At 32.3% G+C, this 21,022-nt stretch overlaps 1 protein-coding gene across 1 annotated transcript; it reads left to right on the top strand.

The window, feature by feature from the left end:
* Positions 1–7,981: 7,981 nt before the first annotated feature.
* Positions 7,982–20,178, top strand: Spds (Spermidine Synthase). The gene is made up of 6 exons (XM_076429436.1): positions 7,982–8,194; positions 11,814–12,004; positions 13,316–13,436; positions 15,064–15,310; positions 17,162–17,391; positions 19,876–20,178. The coding sequence occupies exons 1-6, from the start codon at positions 8,189–8,191 to the stop codon at positions 20,050–20,052; spliced, it is 972 nt and encodes a 323-aa protein (XP_076285551.1). The 5' UTR covers positions 7,982–8,188; the 3' UTR covers positions 20,053–20,178.
* The last annotated feature ends 844 nt before the right edge of the window (positions 20,179–21,022 follow it).

Raw genomic sequence — 21,022 nt, forward strand, 5'->3', positions numbered from 1 at the left:
GTATAAATAGGATCATTTAGTCGTAAACAGTCTGCTGGTATTTTCTCGAGGCCTGCGGTATAGACAACGGACCATAATAGCGGTGCGCTCGACTCGCCTCTACCTGAAACGGGGGTACACCGCGTACTTTCCCAGCTCATTGTAACACCAATTTTCGAATCGCCATCGTTTCCAAGTGCTCTTTTTGAAGGGGAAACTTCAAGGAATATATTTTTACCATATTTTTTTCAAAATTTAAATCACTCTGGCCCCTCATCTAAAAAACGTAAAAAAAGAAAGTATTTAAATTTTTCGACATTGTAAAGTTGATTATAATTATCGAGGCTAAAAAAATTATTTTATAATAGCTCAATCCTTTCCGAATACAACAAAAAAAATGTAGCTCAATCGGGCCGGATATAAAAATTCGGAAGCATGAAGGCATGTCATTTCTAAAAAAATCGAAACCGGCTAAATATATAATGTTTAAAAATGTTGTAAATCAAATAAAATTTATACATGTGAAGGTATGCAGAAATAATCAAAGTAAACACCATAAACTTGTGGAAGTTTGTTAAAAAACTTAACAATGCAAGAAACAAACTTGCATAACTATATTGAATAACTGCGTAGAATTATCAGATATTATTGCATATATCAAATTTTATTGTAATTTTGTAATTAACAGAAACGGGATCACATTCTTAACAATCATATAAATGTACGCAAAGATATTAATGCTCATGAATCTATTACTTTACATTACTTGTATGTAGTACTTCATAATTATCCTACTACATAATTTTTACCATTCAAATACACGCGCCATATACATTTGTAATCCTCAAATCATATTAAGTATCCGTAGTAGAAATTGGGTATACAGAATATCCGGTACTTGCTAATACGTTGCTATCGGTAACATTGGGCGCGACACCGAAGTGGTATTGGGGCCGCTTTGGCCCCAGCAAATCCGGCGTGACAGAACAATAGCATGCACAGTCTGTACATATCTTAAGTCTGTGATTTAGGCGTATTAGAAATTTAAAAATATATAAAAAAGAACTTTTTAAAAACCACGCTTATACTAAAATGCACTAAAAAGGAGAAAATAATTTTTTTAGGCATTCGTAACTATAAATAAAAGCGTGGAGCGTTAAACTATATTGACGTAATCTCCGTGAGCGCTCCACGCTTTTATTTATAATCACTAATGTCTAAAAAATTACTTTCTCCTTTTTAGTGCATTTTAATATAAGCGTGGTTTTTAAAAAGATCTTTTTTATATATTTTTTTATTTTCTACTTTTTAATCTTTTTAAATGGAACGCAAGATATAGTCATACTGGTATGAAATAGTAAGATATAGAAACGCAATATATGGAAATACGCGTGATAGAATGTCTCTTGATGGAGTCCAAAATTGTACGAAATGGAACGTACAGATTTTATTTGTAAATTTGATTGTACATTCCCACAGATAGCACAGGACGACTTAGAGTCGCCGTTTTCACGTCCGTTCTACGTCTTTACGTCTTACGTCTCAATAAGACGCTTTTTAGACGTCCATAAAGACATCTTTTCTGGGACGACGTTTTCACGTCTGAAGGCAGGTGTCTTTTATGCATCTCATTTCTGACGTGAAAACGTCGTCCCAGCAGACGTAAGACGTAAAGACGTACAACGAACGTGAAAACGGCGACTCTAAGTCGTCCTGTGCTATCTGGGTCATAAGATAGATACCAACAAAATTTTTTTTCATGTAACTTTTTTTAGAGATATGAAGGTCACCTTCATTTTTTTTTAATGGAATGAGGTATTTTTTAATACATCAATCGATGCAGCTGGACATTCGTTATAAAAAAGTACTAACCTATGTATGTCGAAAAGTTAGTAGTTCAGGAGATATTTCAATTTAAAAACCCTAAAATACCATTACTGTCGTACTAAGACGTTATAGTGTTTACTTACTTATGTAACGTCTTAGTACGACAGTAATGGTATGTTAGGGTTTTTAAATTGAAATATCTCCTGAACTACTAACTTTTCGACATACATAGGTTAGTACTTTTTTATAACGAATGTCCAGCTGCATCGATTGATGTATTAAAAAATACCTCATTCCATTAAAAAAAAATGAAGGTGACCTTCATATCTCTAAAAAAAGTTACATGAAAAAAAATTTTGTTGGTATCTTATGAGCCCCATTTTACCATTCAACTTTGTCCTTCAGACATTTGACGTATCTTCAAAAACAACAAAGATATTCAAGGTGGTCAAGTTAGCTGGGACACCCTGTATATGTAATGTAAAAAAAATATACATATATACTGCCAACAGTTATTGACACCAACACTGTTATTGATCCTACACATCGAAACTTTATACATCCCTTATAAAAGCACTGATAATTTTTCAAAGCACACCCTTTATGATAACTAGACTGCGGATCTTTATGCAAAATAAAAAATGTTCACACTGATTGCAGGACACAGGAGCCAGATAAAAATTGTACTCCTCTTTCAATTATCCTGTCAAGCAGAATCTAATACATTGATGTCCTTAAATATTTTTAGCATGTCCACTGCTTTAAATTGTACGTGGCCACTTTTGTCATGAATGCATAGAATCCGCAGTCTAATGATAACAAATACGTAGAAACAAAATTATTAGGCAAGTCACAATTAACTTAGAATACACGTGATCCATTTGTACATTTTAAATGTTCCCGCAAATTTATATAGATGGCAGCACAGTTTTACCATTCAATATGGCGGCAGTCAACCATCCCTTCCCGCTCGCGTCAGGACCCCTCTCACCCATAAATCTACTTTACGCTCAATCAGAGTATCAGAGAGGAAATCTCTGGCAATCTCTGGCTCAATCCTCAATCAGTCCTTTAGATCCGTAGCCCGTGGTCTGTGGTATCACTATCACCGGCAGAGATTAGGAGAAAAGCGTACAGTGGGGCTAGCGACGTAGAATGTAGATAAACTTGTAAATGCTCTACGTATTTATTGGATTTCTAGGGGTCACGACTTCATTAACACTGAACCTACCACGAGCGATCAAATTGACCCATTTCAGATTTTTATTTGACATTTATTGAAATTGTAAAGTTGTTTTCATGGAAATTTATTGAATATATTTTTTGACTCCAGTATATTTAGTGTTAAATAACTTTATCTACAAGCTGTTTATCTTCAAAGCTTGGTCGAGATTCTACTAGACCTATATTATAATATACACTCGGGGGCAAAACTAAGCGGACACCCTTTAAAAACAAATAACATTTTTAACATTAACATTACATGATCAGTAAACATATCCTTCTAACATCACAAAAAAATCGAGTAGTGCGGGCTAACTGTAAAAATGCAATTAGTTTTTAAAGGACGGCCACTCAATTTTTCCCGCGACTGTCTAAAGTGAAGATACGTACTGGGTGTTCTGTAACATACGATCAACATTATTGTAAATCGGACACCAGAAAACAACGAAAAAAGTTATTCGTACGAACATGTAACCTTTGAACCTGTTTACGAAATGTAACCGAGCTCGTCTTGTAATAATTCTTCTTGGTATTGATAGTACTTTGAAATCAATTTTTAAACACTCTTATTTGGAATGCAAACTAAAACTTCTGCAGATAAGAGCATTATAAAAGACAAGGTGGTCGTTTCGTGCATCTCTTTTGAAAGTAATTAAGTAGGTTCAAAGTAATGGAACACTCGTTATATATTGTAAATAAATTAATTAGATGCTTTATGAAATATTGTCGTTGCTCTTATCCGCTCAATAATTCCCTGAAATATTGATTGAAATCCTTTAAAACATGATTTTGATATACTCATAATTATAATAATTTTTTAATTCATTGTTCAAATTTTATTGTCTTCAAATAATATTTAAAATTGTTTACTCGTTACTTACTTAATACTTTTCCAGATAATTTAAATCAAACATGGCTTTGGTTAGACATTTTTTCGTGTTTCTTGACATTTGCTCCTCGTATTATGAATATTTCAAGAAATACAAAGAAATTTACGATGTTTTCTTCTCACGGTTCTTACGCCATGTATAATAATTGCCACATTTTAGTTTTTGTTCAATACATGCAGGATCATTCTGGTGTTACGTGATTTTCAATCTTTTCTCTTGAAACATATACATTATATTTAAATAATTAATTTTATATAATACTACCTGAATACTTTTGATCTGGTTCTCGAAAATGAAAACATTGTATGTGAAGGAAAAATTTAATTCTCATTAATTACAAAATGGTTCGACAGTATGCATATTGGACGTTCTGAATATTATACTCGTTAAGGGTAGACTAAGTTACGTTAAGGGTAGTATGCTGAACTATGGAATATTACTATTTTATTTCTAACTACATATATTACAATTTTCGATACCAGGAAAATTGTCTTTTCTACGAACATTCGTAATGTAATTAACAGACTGCGGATATTTATGCATTTACGACTCCTGAAAATGTTCAAACAATGCTTTTTATTTAATTGACTGAAAACAAACATTTTATTTGATATTCTACTTTCTTCAAATTCGTCTACCAAACGCAGTCTATTAATTCATGATAATTCTCAAAATGAAACACTAGTAACAATGTCAACTAAAATTGAGACTCTTCATTGTTTTCCAAAAATTTCAGTCACATTCTCCAAATTTTATCGATATATTGAACGCTTTGAACTATACTCGTTAAGAGTATACAGTGGATAGTACGCTAAATTGATCTACTTAATTACAATTTCCAATACGAGAAAAATTCTATTTTATACAAAGATTCGTAATCTAATCAATGACAATTTCCAAAATAAAGCAGTAACAATGTCAACTAAATTGAGACTCTTCAAAAATTTCAGTCACATTCTCCAAATTTTATCAATATACGAGTAAACCATAAATTTTTGTGGAAAATCAAATTATTCATCAGTTTGGAAAAATACGATTAAAAATATAATATGCTCGCGAATCATGAATTTTTGTGGAAAATCAAATTGTTCACCAGTTTGGAAAAATACGATTAAAAATATAATATGCTCGCGAATCATGAATTTTTGTGGAAAATCAAATTGTTCACCAGTTTGGAAAAATACGATTAAAAATATAATATGCTCGCGAATCATGAATTTTTGTGGAAAATCAAATTGTTCACCAGTTTGGAAAAATACGATTAAAAATATAATATGCTCGCGAATCATGAATTTTTGTGGAAAATCAAATTGTTCAGCAGTTTGGAAAAATACGATTAAAAATATAATATGCTCGCGAAACATGAATTTTTGTGATATATCAAATTGTTCACCAGTTTGGAGAAATGCGATTAAAAATATAATATGCTCGTGAATCATAAATTTTTGTGGAAAATCAAATTGTTCACCAGTTTGGAAAAATACGGTTAAAAATATAATATGCTCGCGAATCATGAATTTTTATAGAAAATCAAATTGTTCACCAGTTTGGAGAAATGCGATTAAAAATATAATATGCTCGTGAATCATAAATTTTTGTGGAAAATCAAATTGTTCACCAGTTTGGAAAAATACGATTAAAAATATAATATGCTCGCGAATCATGAATTTTTATAGAAAATCAAATTGTTCACCAGTTTGGAGAAATGCGATTAAAAATATAATAAATATAAATATAAATCATGAATTTTTGTGGAATATCAAATTGTTCACCAGTTTGGAGGAATGCGATTAAAAGTGTAGAATGCTCGCGGTTACAGATTCAACTTTTCTTATTCGAAGAAAATAGAAAGAGAGAGCAAGTCTGACATTCCCAAACTGTAACTGTACTAACTCTACGTACGGATAATGACGGATTTCACAGCGCGAAGTGTCGTCCAAGATTTACTCTTCTTACTTTACACTAGTACTACCAGAAAAAATGACTGGTTTTATAAATTCATTTTAAAATTAATACTTAACCCTTAGCATTCGAGCGGCGACTCTGAGGCGCCATTAAAAATTGTTGCACCACTATTCAAAATATTGCTTACATTACTAAATTTGTTAGTATCTAATCAATCACACTCACATACACACTAAACACTGAAGTACCATGTGAGGTATTATATCACTTGCATGTTCATACAAAGAAAAGAATTAATACAGAATGGAATTAGTCTAGGTCGAAAGAAATGTTTAATTTTCCAGTTAAATAGGTCCGAGTGCAAAGGGTTAATGTTACATTTTTTCCCTGCAATGATATAATGACTTTTACAGCGGTGACTAATAATGAATTTGATTTTTGTTTAATTTATTCAGAATCAAAATAATTTTGTATCACATGGCTACAACTTATACCAATTCCAGTCACTTTAACTGGTACTTCTCTAAGTGGAAAAGTATTCAATAATTTGTTTACCGATCCCGAAATCGTTTGTTAGATATATATTTAGATAGATTTATTGATGCTTTGCGCAGCGTCTTATTTTGGTGCCACAACATGAACCTAGATACATATAGCTGCGATGTAACGTTGTTTCACGCGGTCATTTTGTATACCATAGCCGTTGGAATAGAACCTATTTCTTTTTTATATAACAATATTTCACTAGCCCTAAAAATGGCAAAACGATTGAAAATCTCTGAATTGTTGCGAAAAGTGAACAATATACCAATGGAATGCTCTGAAGAAAGTAAATCCGAAGAAAATGAAATTGAACTTTACAGTGATAATAGTAATAAATAGGGTAAATGTCATGTTTAGGGGAGGCTAAATGAGATTATAGAGACAAAGAAAATGTTCAGATGTCCACGGAAAGAGAATCAAAAGATATTTTGAATTTAAGTAAAGGAAGACGTGTTTGTGTGCCTTCAAGTTCTGAAGACGAAAATGAAAGTATACAAGATCCAGTTGGGAAAAAGAAAAGGAGGATCTGAAGCTGGAAGATTACTACTACATAATATTTTCAGACATATTCGGCCCCGTATTCCTTTTGGAAGATAGTAATAAATCAATAAATATAAAAATGGGCACGTGCAATTTAAAGCAGTGGACGAATTACGAAGATTTAAGGACATCAGTCTATTAATTTCAGCTTAATAAGACAATTAAATGAAAAAATAATTTTCTATTTGGCTCCTGTGGCTTGCAATCAATGCAAACAGTTTCTATTTTGCATAAAGATCCGCAGTCTAATTATTACATACTTTTTTAAAGACCAGTCATTTTGGCTGGTTTCGGTAGAAATTGGACTTTACAGTGATAATAGTAATAAATAGGGTAAATGTCATGTTTAAGGGAGGCTAAATGAGATTATAGAGACAAAGGAAATGTTCAGAAGTCCACGGACAGTGAATTTAAAAAAATATTTTAAATTTACGTAAAAGAAGACGAGTTTGTGTGCCTTCAAGTTCTGAAGACGAAAATGAAAGTATACAAGATCCAGTTGGGAAAAAGAAAAGGAGGATCTGGAGCTGGAAGATTACTACTACATAATATTTTCAAAGACATATTTCCTTACATCCTTTTGTATGATAGTAATAAATCAATAAATATAAAAATATTCTATTATTACTAGACTGCGGATTTTATGCATTTATGACAAAAAATAGGCACGTGCAATTTAAAGCAGTGGACGAATTACGAAAATTTAAGGACATCGATGTATTAATTTCAGCTTAATTGTAAGACAATTAAAAGAAAATATAATTTTCTATTTGGCTCTCCTGTGGCTTGCAATCAATGCAAACAGTTTCTATTTTGCATAAAGATCCGCAGTCTAATTATTATATACTTTTTTAAAGACCAGTCATTTTGCTGGTTTCGGTAGAACTAGATTCGTCTTAACCTCGGTAGTTCTAGTGTTAATGTATTGTACTCGGACACCGATTTCGGTTTTATTAGCTCGCCGGAACACGTAGTTATCTTGCTTGTGTTGGAAACATTATTATGAAGTATACAGGGGACAGAGGCCGATAGGGGCTACACCATCCTGTAGGCAAGCAAACACTTGTTAAACCATTCGTCAGTCTCATTCGCGGTTCAGTCTAGGTCTGTCGGCACGCGACGGTTCCCGGTACGTGTTGTTCACAGAAATTCTAACTTTTTCAAATTTAGAATGGAGCGTTCACGCTCTGCGTAATAACTCTTATCAGTCGCGTCCGTCCGTCTCCGAGTCCGACGTCGAACCGTTCGTCAGGAATCGAGTTCGTCGCAGTCTTGCTACGATGAAGGTTCTAAACTGAAAAGTTCGATTTCTCACAAAAAACTCAATCATTCTCATAAATAATCATTCCACGTTCGAAAGCTACTTAATCGTTGAAGCACCTACACCTGACCGTGAGCCACTGTGACTTTGTTTTATGTGATAAAAGTTGTGCAACAAAGTTAGTGCGACACATCGTTCACGTTTCTCTTCGTTTAAATCGACACGTTTATTTTTAGACTGCGCAAGTTTATGCAATTTTCAATTTTTCCAAGTAAATTTTCAGCAAGTGCAATGAAATGAAATGTTATTTTCAGTGGTAGTAGCCATTATAACCCCGAAATAAATTAAAATCGTAGTAAATTCTGTCACATTTTGTGTCCTAGTATTCTTTAAAAATTTTAGAAGCCATAATTGCATAAAGATCCGCAGTCTATTTATTTTATACACGTTTTCGTTTCTCTTCGGAGATTTTTCTGTTAAATCAAATGCGTCGCTCGTTTTTAAGCGAAGTTAAAGAATGATAATGAAACTTTCAGCTGTGCTTTTGTTTAAATCGACACGTTTTCGTTTCTCTTCGGAGATTTTTCTGTTAAATGAAATGCGTCGCTCGTTTCTAAGCGAAGTTAAAGAATGATAATGGATATTAGAATACTTGTTATTAAATTTATAACTGGGGCTGTGAGAAGTCTTAGCTGTGTGTTTGTTGAAAAATATTTTATGATTTATCAGTAATTTCGGATGTACTTTTCTTAATCTCTTGGGAATATTTTCTAAGTCTTTAGACGTATGTTTAGAATTATTTAAATATCTTCAGCTTGAATTTATTCGATACTTCGTAGCGCTTCTAAAATTCATTTCCGTTGAACAAGGTGAAGATATGATATGAAGTAATCGGGCATCGAAGGAGTTATGTATAATGAGACATGTGTTTATTATCTGAATACTTATTCTTACCGCCAATCGGCTGTTCGCGCGATAGTATGTAAATACAACGTATCTCTTGTGGATATCTCATCGAATTCACTGTACACTCATTCTCAGACATTTTTAATTTCGAACATGTTGACACAATTTTCGAAAATTATATGTGCAATATTATTTAAATGGAATTAAACATTTTCATTACTAAATTAAACAGTTTGATCACTAAATTAAACAGTTTGGTTATTAAATTAAACAGTTTGGTTATTAAATTAAACATTTTAGTTACTAAATTAAACATTTTAGTTACTAAATTAAACGTTCGGTACGTTTACGTTCAGGGACATTAAGAAATTAATTACGACACTACTGTTGGAAAAGTAATTTTGAAAAATTAGTTCCGATAGGAGTTTATCGAAAATTCAAAAATTTTGAAAGCGACTAAGAGAATTGATTGGTACATTTGCTTCTGTTTTATATCATGTGCTATTAAAATTATTAAAAAAAGGAAAACAGATAAATGACAATATTAGAGATTTTATAATTTTCTCTCTTGTTGTGTGTGTGTGTGTGTGTGTGTGTGTTTGAAGAAACACTTAATCTTCAGATTAAGAACCTTCGTCCCCAATTCAGTATAAAATATACACTTCTATGTTTTATACTAGAATGCGCTATAACATAACTTTCCGAAAAAATTGATTTATTTATTATTGATTTATAATTGGATTATATATTTTGCTTTTTTAGTAGAAAAGGTTGAACACTATTGGAGTATGTAAACAGTGTTGGGCAAATGTTATTCAGAATAATGAATACAATTATTTGTTATTCGCGAATAACGCTAATCTATTTATTCGTTATTCAGGAATAACAAATAAATTGTACTTGTCCGTTATTCAGAATAATGATTACATTATTTGTTATTCGCGAATCACGCTAATCTATTTATTCGTTATTCAGGAAGAACAAATAAATACTTTTTTCATTGTACTTACCCGTTATTTACGAATAACAAATAAATTGTACTTATTCGTTATTTAAAATATTCGAATAAAAGAATGATTTTGTATACCGTAACGTGAAAAGGATAAGTAAAAATGATTAGTCATCTTAAACATTTTTATGCGCAAGTATTGTTGTCACATAATTCTCAGACAATTGAAATAGGTAGAAATACGAAACAAAGGACTAAACCTACTGGCGTAACTATGGTCTAATTATGGTACTTATCTTATTATTAGACAGCGGATTTCATGCATTTGTAACAAAAATGTAAAGGTGGAATTGTTCTTAGAATGGAATAATTCTAACTAGGAAGAAATGTTTAATTTTCAAGTTAAAAAATAGCTCCGAGTGCAAAGAGTGAACGCTTTTCACTGCCATGATGATCATTAGTCTGCGGATTCTTATGCATTTATGAATAGACTGCGGATCTTTATGCAAAATAAAAAATGTTTGCATTGATTGCAAGACACAGGAGCCAAATAGAAATTTCTTTCTTCTTTTAATTGTCTTATTGAGCTGAAATTAATACACTGATGTCCTTAAATCTTCTTAATTCGTCCACTGTTTTAAATTGTACGTGTCCATTTTCGTCATAAATGCATAAAATCCGCAGTCTATTTATGAAGAAATGAACTGTGTGTGAAATATAAAATAGTGAGAATATATAAAAAATCTAGGAATATTGTTATGTTGTTTTCAACGTAGAAAAAATACTATACATATACGGGTGAATTAAATTTTTATTCAACTACTGCCTCCCACAATCGATACAGAATATTTTTCATTTGCATAAAAATCCGCAGACTGCGGATTTTATGCATATACATATGACGAAAGTGGGTAGTTGCACTTGAAAACAGTGGACAGATTTGAAAAATCTGAGAACATCAATTTATTAATTACAGCTTATGGACGTCATTAAAGAATGAAATAAATTATTACTTGGCTCTTGTTAGTTGCAGTTGATGCAAACGATTTTTATTTTGCATAAAGTTCCGCAGATTAATGATTAGACTGCGGATTTTATGCATTTATGACGAAAATGGGTATGTAGCTGCAATTTAAAACAGTAGACAGATTTAAAAAATCTGAGAACATCAATTTATTAATTACAACTTATGGAAGTCAATGGAATCAATGAAAGAAATTATTACTTGACCCTTGTTGGTTGCAGTTGATGCAAACGATTTTTATTTTGCATAACGTTGCGCAGACTAATGATTAGACTGCGGAGTTTATGCATTTAGGACGAAAATGGGTAGTTACACTTGAAAACAGTGGAGAGATTTAAAAAATCTGAGAACATCAATTTATTAATTACAACTTATGGAAGTCAATGGAATCAATGAAAGAAATTATTACTTGACCCTTGTTGGTTGCAGTTGATGCAAACGATTTTTATTTTGCATAAAGTTCCGCAGACTAATGATTGGAAAGAAGTAAACGCATCTACTTGACCGCTGATCATTGCGATCGACACAGAACATTTTTTGATTTCGCACGAAGATCCACGGTCTACGAGATAATATTTTATTCGAACAATGCCCAACACTGTATGTTAATAGTGTCCGACTGCTGACGCGCACGAATACACATGTGACAAACGAGTTTCGCGATGCTTTTGGCCGTGGTAGACGGCTCCGTACAGAAACATGTTTGACCGCATAAAAAAGTTCGCGTTTTTATTTTGCTCATCCACGATTAACCGACCGACACAGTCTCTACTTTCAGTTGGATATCCCAGAAGGAGGCTGCGACGCTGCACCGACACGTGGAAGATGGACACGGTGAAACCTGGCTGGTTCAGTGAAATCAATGATCTGTGGCCAGGTGTCTCGTTGTCCCTCGAGGTTGTCAAAACACTCCACCGGGAGCGGTCACCGTATCAAGACGTAATGGTGCTCGAAACGTAAATATTGATTGCCAACCATCCTCTTCGCTTCTAACTACAGGGTGGACCAATATACGAGCCGCTCACTTGCCAAATCGATTAACTCCGTAAAACAGAAACTGGAGAAATGTGATGAAATAATATACATTGCTTTCTCAAAATTCCCTTTGAGATAAAAATTGAAATAAACATTATAGCTTTCACATAAACACATGTAGAATGAATAAGATAGAATAGCCTTGGTGTAATCGTTATTAATATCACAACTTTCGGGTGACTAAGCGAGTTAATCGATTTGGCAAGTGAAGAGAAAGTAATAACATCAAAATCAGTCTTCAAATTATATTTTTTACTGCAGAAAAAGTTTATTAACCCCTAGTACACCTCTAATTTCAATAATTCTATTTCCGCAATTCTATGACCGCTCTAAAGAAAACGATAACTTTTTTAATAAGGTACTATACGATTTGAACTTTTTTGGCAAGCTAGAGCAATTAGTTTACTAAAGGATGTGAAAAGAAATTTTTTCAAAAATTGCAATTGATCGGAATTGTTGAAAAAAATACTAAAAGTTGAATTTTTAACTCTTTTACGTGGGCCTATATTGAAAATTTAAAAAGTACGTTTTGTAGATCTGTGTCAATTAAACATATTCTGAAAATTTCGTCAAAATCGGCCGACGCTGCAATGAGCTACAAACGTTTAAAGATGGTAAAAATGGCAGATTTTCACGATTTATTGCCAAAAATCGTTAAAATCTGCAATTTTTACCATGTTTAAGCGTTTGTAGCTCGTTGCAACATCGACCGATTTCGATGAAACTTTCACAGTGCATATAATTGGCACAAACCTACAAAACGTACTTTTTAAATTTTCAATATAGGCCCACGTAAAAAAGTTAAAAATTCAACTTTTAGTATTTTTTCAACAACTCCGATCAATTGCAATTTTTGAAAAAATTTCTTTTTACATCCTTTAGTAAACTAATTGCTCTAGCTTCCTAAAAATGTTCAAATCGTATAGTACAATATTAAAAAAGTTATCGTCTTCTTTAAAGCAGTCTTAAACTTTTGTCCGCTACTGTACATATACATATCATATACATATGTGCCTTTTTGAAATATTTTAAATTTCCCAGTCAGGACATCAGGAACCCTTTCAAGAAAGCACAACATCTTTGGGACACCCTGTATATCGAAACATCTGTGAAAACATTGAACAATTTTTTCAATAGATTCAACAAGCGAAGCTCTCTTTTTACGATCCCCTAAAATTTTATATACATCTTGAGGCCGCTGAAATTAAATTATTTTCAATACGTATATGTAGGAAATCACACGGAAGGGCCTTAATCTTAGACGGCATCATACAATGCACAGAGAAAGACGAGTTTTCATACCAGGAGGCAATTGCTTTTCTACCATTATGCAGTCATCCAAATCCAAAAAATGTAAGATTCCATATAAACCATATCGCTTAAATTATTATCTTTTGTTATCATTAGACTGCGGATCTTTATGCATTTACGGCTGATAAAAATTGTCAAAAAATGCTGGAGTATTAAATTCAACAGAATTTAGTACGATTTTTATTTATTATGGATCTATACCAATGCTATAACCAATGGAAGTAGAATTTTATTTAGTACCATTTTCTTCAAATTTGTCTACAAAAATTGAAAACTACATAAACATCCGCAGTCTAGTTATCATAGTAGTACATACCCATTAGACTGGGGATCTTTATGCATTTATGGCTGATAAAAATTGTCAAAAAATGCTGGAGTATTAAATTCAACAGAATTTAGTACGATTTTTATTTATTATGGATCTACGAATGCTATAACCAATGAAAATAGAATTTAATTTGGTACCATTCTCTTAAAAGTCTACAAAAATTGAAAATTGCATATACATCCGCAGTCTAGTTATCATAAATATTAGTAGTACATACCCATTAGACTGCGGATCTTTATGCATTTATGGCTGATAAAAATTGTCAAAAAATGCTGGAGTATTAAATTCAACAGAATTTAGTACGATTTTTATTTATTATGGATCTATACGAATGCTATAACCAATGAAAATAGAATTTTATTTGGTACCATTTCCTTAAAATTTGTCTACAAAAATTGAAAATTGCATAAACATCTGCAGTCTAGTTATCATAAATATAAGTAGTACCCATTAGACTGCGGATCTTTATGCAAAATAAAAAATGTTTGCATTGATTGCGAGACACAGGAGCCGAATAAAAATTTCATTCTTCGTTGAATTATCTTATTAAGATGAAACTAATACACTGGTGGCCTTAAATCTTTTTAATACCTCCGCTGTTTTAAATTGTGCGTGCCCATTTTTGTCATAAATGCATAAAATCCGCAGTCTAGTACCCATAAGTGCTAAAAGAATTGCATTCGTATACAGCCATTCGCAAAAGTCGTATACAGTCTTCCCTCTCGTAGTGTGACTTTCGACTCTACTGATAGTGTTACTTTTTTATCCCCCCTACTAGGGGGTTCTTCCGTGTCGGAATAATTTCGTTGATAAGTTATAAATAAAATGAAAATAGAAACAAAAAAACTCAGTGATGAATATAATCAGACAAATAAATAAATTATATAAATTTAAAATTGAGGGGATTTTAAATAATTTACTAATAATAAAATTAGAGTTTTATAATTACAAATAAATTTTATATAAATTTAAAGTTGAGAATATTTTAAATAACTTACCAATAATTAAGATAGGGTTGTATAATTAAAAGTAAATTTTATATAAATTTAAAATTGAGAAGATTTTAAATATAATTTACTAATAATTAGAGTAGAGTTGAATAATTAAAAGTAAATTTTATATAAATTTAAAATTGAGAAGATTTTAAATATAATTTACTAATAATTAGAGTAGAGTTGAATAATTAAAAGTAAATTTTTTATATAAATTTAAAATTGAGGGGATTTCAAATAATTTATTAATAATAGAGAGAAATTTTGTTGCAGTTTGTACAGTCAAAGTAGAAGTTTTTATATAATTTTGTGTTTCGTACGATTAATTATTTTTTACATGTTGTGATAGGTTTTAATCGTTGGTGGTGGTGATGGAGGGGTTGCTCGAGAGGTGGCGAAGCACCCTCAAGTGGAAAGAATAGTGCAAGTCGAAATCGACGAGACAGTGTTAGAAGTTTCGAAAAAGTACTTACCTTGGATGGGCGCTGGACTGACTCACCCGAAAGTCACCCTTGTCGTGGGCGACGGTTTTGAATTTTTGAAGAAGCGTCAACAAGAATTCGACGTTATTATCACAGACAGTAGCGATCCCGTTGGTGAGTACATGCGTTGACTGCCAAATTATAATCTCTAGAAAATCCAACAAAATCCTTGGACAATGAAACCAAAACTGGAAAGATAAAAATCATAATAGCGATCATTAGACTGCGGATGTTTATGCAATTAATGACTTTCGAAAATTTTCAATAAATGCTAGAATATAAAATATTAAAGGCATCTCAAATTACATACAAACACTATTAGCAGACCTGGGTATTTCTGAAGCGACATTATTTGAAATATTATTTCAAACAACACGTTATTTTATATTATAATTATTTCAAACAATTATCCACTTTATACTGACACCCTTTGATTCTCGCCTATTGTTTTGAGGATTATTTCGGTCGACAAACTTTTCAAATGTCGAAAACGATATACTATTTGGAATTGCTAATATTTTAAACGAATCAGCAGTATGTTTGTTTTCAAATAACAATAATTAATGCGATATAAACTACTTCAATGGGATATGACCTGCCCTTTGAAAGAAATGACATTGTCACAGTTTACTAAACACGTAGAATATGTGGATGATGACTACAAAGAATGGTACTATTTAGACTATAAATATATGAATGAGTGGTTCAAAGATAAACCTGAGATATTAGAATCTGTAATGTGGAATAGGTTTGGTTTTGAGAAAACAGGAAGTGATTCTACTCTTTGGATAGGAAGCAAAGGTGCACATACAAATTGTCACCAAGATTCTTATGGCTGTAACTTAATAGCACAGATTCATTATTTTCAGTTGAAATAAAATTTGCCCTATCACTAAAGCAACTTATTCGAATGCGTAATATATATTTCTAATATTTTTTTATTTAAGAAACCCAGATAGCACACGATGTTTTAAAGACGTCCATTTTACGGCTATTTTAGATCTGAAAGTATTACGTCCTAAATAAACGTCTTTAAGACCATAAACAATGTGGTTTTTATATTCCCATAATCTAGCAGTAAGTATTAGCATTGGTATTATTTGTTCGAGTTAGTGTTTTTGCTTTAATTTCAATTATTATCTTTTTGCTACACTTTTTATGTCAATTCCACGTGCGTTCTTCTGATAAAGCTATTGGGTTGGCAAGAAAGTAATTTCGGGTGAAATGGAGCTCAATTTTTTTTTATCCAAGCAATGAATTTTAATAAGTAAGATATTCTCCCTTTTGTTCGATGATCTTATTCTGCCAAAAAGAATAAATAAGAAAATATTTTATTGATTAAAGTTCATATTGCTTGAATAAAGAAATTCGGTTTTGTTTCACCTTAAAATACCGAAATTACTTTCTTGCCAACCCAATATTGATTTATTTATTCATATTTCATGGCTTAACTTTAAACGCGTTTTTGTCGAAATATATTTTTAATCTTCCCTTCTTTTATTTCAATTTACATTTATGGACCTTTAAGACTTCTTAGGAGACGTTCGTAGGACATTTTTAAGACGTCTGAATGTCCAACTGCAGACGTCTTTGCGCTATCTGCGTAGTTATCATTAGACTTGCGGGTATTGTACATTTCTAAAAAAATTTAATATAATATATGTACGATATTTTGAAGATATGTATGATATTATGAAGATATGTATGAATTGGAAAAAATATGTCAAATGAAAACAAGCTTAGAAGTTAAGAGAATTTAGAAACACCAATGTATTATTTTCTACGCACCAAGATGATTAAAGAAGATAACACCTTTTTTCCTTATCTCCCGTTTCTTAAAATTGCTGCAGAAAATTTTTGTATTGCATAAACACCCGCAGCCTAGTTGTCATTTATAATTGCAAAACACGCGGGATATTGATGCTGTCCTTGAAAAAATAATCCAAGGTATATTTTTCGTTTTAGGTCCAGCAGAGTGTCTCTTCCACGAATCGTATTTTAGTTTAATGAAAACCGCATTGAAACCTGGTGGAATCGTTTGTAGCCAAGCGGGAACCGCATGGGCCAATTTGGAACACGTGACACAAACGCTGCAGCATTGCGGGGCAGTATTTCCGGTTGCATCTTACGGAACCGTAGCGGTACCAACGTATCCTACAGGGCAGATTGGTTTTGTACTTGGTAGTTTAAGTTCTGTAAGTATTTACGTACAAACTCTACGTGAACCAAAAATCCAATATGGAACTGTTAAAACTTTCAATTACACTGTCCAACAGCCAAAAAGTATTACGATTCGAGTTTTTCGCGCTGATTCCAAATCTATCCTTAATTTTTCTCCTAGACCAGGCCTGGCCAACGCGCGGCCCGCCATGTTAAATTGTGCGGCCCACCAGGCGATTTTATATTTCTATTGGAACTTTTGTTTCTTGTTGTATGTATACAAAAAATATTAAATAAATGTAGTGTAATTGTTATAATACGCAAGTGCGACTATGAACTCCAGTTCTATATTTGATATCTTTGATATAATTGAGTTACAGTGCAACAATGAAATGAGACAAATTTTTGCGTCCACATCAAAATTTAATTTTTACAATACTTATATTACATCCGAGAGATATTCCAACTTAAGATATTTTGCACAACGAGTTGTAAGTGGTGGTGAAACATTTTTTTCGAAGATGAAATTTACAAAGAGTTCATCACGTGCTTCATTAACTGATGCCAATATAGAGAACCAGCTAACAAAAGATGTGCAATGTCGAACATAAATTATAGGTTTACCAAAATTAAGTGAAAGAAAGGATAAACAAATATCTCTCATTCATTAAGACTCGAGAGTTAATTATATTGAATCATAGTATAACAGTAAAGTTTTATTCATTTTGTATTTGTATTACATTTTTTAAAAGCATGTTTACCTAAAGTGCGGCCCGCTGTAACGTTACGCGTCATCAAAGTGGCCCGTGAAACCATTTGGGTTGGCCAGGCCGTTCCTAGACGTACAGTTTTTGAGAAAAAAAATGTTTAAACAATCATAATGCATTAATATTGAACATCACTGTATTCGGGAAAGTCTACAGAATCTTTTGCTGTAAAGAACAATTCAATATCTTTTATAATAACATCACAATATTTGTTCAATGTTGAAAAATATGTCTTTTTTTACAACTCAAATTTCTCAAAAACTGTACGTCTAGGAGAAAAATTAAGGACAGATTCGGAATCAGCGCGAAAAACATTATAAGAATCAAAAAAAGTTGGAATCGAAATACAAAAAGAAGTTGGTATAGCCGTATCAGCATGGGCCAGCAGCCCCCGCTCCGATTTTCCTGATTCTTGTCTCAAAACATCGTTATATTTTAAAAAAACATTGCGTAAAATTTCAAATGTCTACCCCCACCGATAGGGGTGATATTGAGGTAAATTACAATTAATTAATTTGCAATTAAAATGCAATTTGAATGACATGGGATAAACGGCAAACAAAAGATATAGATACACTCTATATTTCAGATTTTTTCAGAATTTTTTGCTAATTATTTATAGTTGAAAATAATTGATTAATTTTTTGGGAATTTTTTTAACTATCTTCCCCTGGGTTGACACCTACCAAAAAATTCTAAAATATTGCTATGATGCTACCCTATTTTGTATAAAAATCTCAGAAGTGTCCGTTTGGTGGAACAGTGTCAAAAAAATAAAGTATGCCGGCGAACGCTCGGTTTGATCAGTAACGGCGCACAGTGCGTAAATTTGACCTAACTCGATTCAAAATGAAAGAACTTTCGATAGAAATATGGTAGAGCGATTAATTTTTTTTTAATTAAAGCTGAAACTTTGCAGAATATGGAAAACATAGGGAGATTACGGTACGAACGGTTTTTAACCTTGAGAAAATTCGTTAAACTTGCACAATTTCAAGAAAAATGTGGTTTCTCCGTTACCACGGGCGGAAAAAATTTTTTTTTAACATGTTGTATATCATTTCCCGTAGATTTTTCACGCTGATTTCAAATCCGGTCTCAAAATTTGTCGACGACCTCTGGTTTTTTCAAGAAATCGATTTTTGTGACAAGAAATCATTTCAACGAAAACATGATTTCATTAGTTTCTTGTCACGCAAATCGATTTCTTGAAAAAACCAGAGGTCGTAGACAAATTCTGAGACCGGATTTGAAATCAGCGTGAAAAATCTACGAAAAATGATATATAGCATGTTAAAAAAAAAAATTTTCCGCCCGTGGTAACGGAGAAACCACATTTTCTTGAAATTGTGCAAGTTTAACGAATTTTCTCAAGATTGAAAACCGTTCGTACCGTAATCTCCTTATTTTTCCCATATCCTGCAAAGTTTCAGCTTTAATTTTTTAAAAAATTCATCACTCTACCTCATTTCTATCGAAAGTTCTTTGATTTTGAATCGAGGTAGGTCAAATTTACCCACTGTGCGGCGCGGCGCAGCGACCGAGTCCGCTTGCGGTGGTTGGACCGTGTTATCTTTTCTATTCCGAAAACACTGTTGGAAAAGGCAGTGTATTTGGAGTATTACGACGTAAAACAGACGCATGTAAAAACCACACTGTTTATGGTCTTAAAGACGTCTTTTTAGGACGTAAGACTTTCAGACCTAAAATAGTTCCTGAGATGATTTGGATCAATATTTTTGATTGTTTTAGGAGACGAACTTCAAAGAACCAAGGAAAGTGTTTAGCGATAATGAACTCGACCGGATGAGCCTCAAGTACTACGATGCCGACGTGCATCGTGCCGCCTTCGTTTTACCAAGGTTTATAAGGAAATCGTTGCATCAGACAGACAATAAAAAAACAAATCAATTCGAGATTCCAACATGATAAAACATACGCACGTGGAGCCTACAAAAGTTAAAACTGTTTTTCTGCACGACACATCAGATTGCAGCCATTAATTATACTTGCCCTAGAGGATATGACGAACTGCTGACGTCACTGAATTTTTTAGCATTCTCAGGTTTACATAACAATTAAATTTAATCGCGTTCGCATTTTGTATTTACGAATCTCCTGCGATCATATCATAGTGAATAAGGCGACGATAGTGTTAAAAATTCTTTATTTCTTGAATGTAAGATGGTTAATATGTATATTTGTGAAATTTCGTTGTAATGTAATAATTATAAAATAATATTCATTAGATAATGTAGTTTGGTCATCATTCGCTGTACCTATAACTAATAATAATAATTATCGTTGTCCAAACATCAAAATTTTCCGCGAAAGTGTTCGTTGTCCGATTTGTTCGTTAACCGATTATCCACTGTACAGGGTGGACCAATATGTCCATAAATATGTTCGTTATTTGTAACAATACGAAAAAATAATATGTACAGAAGTTGTATGTCATAGGTGGAAACATATTGTCGAGAAAGCATTTTTTATATGGGCGATGGCATTTTGGAGATTTCAAGGTCACCTTGACTTTTTTCAATTGAATCACCTATCTTATGCATCGTGGATCGATATAGTGTGAAATTCTGCGTAAAAATGTATTGACCTTCGTATATCCTAAACCTAATAGTTAACGAGATATTACCGAAATCATATGTACACACATTTATATGATTTTAATTTATTCTCACATTGGTACACCCTGTATATTGATACATCTGTGAGAACATTGAACAATTTATTTTTACAAATCTCCCGCGATCATATCATAATGAATAAGGCGACGATAGTGTTAAAAATTCTTTATTTCCTGAATGTAAGATGGTTAATATGTATATTTGTGAAAAATTTCGCTGTAATGTAATAATTATAATAAAATAATATTCGTTACGTAATA

This window comes from Lasioglossum baleicum, chromosome 8, assembly GCF_051020765.1.
Source record: "Lasioglossum baleicum chromosome 8, iyLasBale1, whole genome shotgun sequence".
NCBI lineage: Eukaryota > Metazoa > Arthropoda > Insecta > Hymenoptera > Halictidae > Lasioglossum > Lasioglossum baleicum.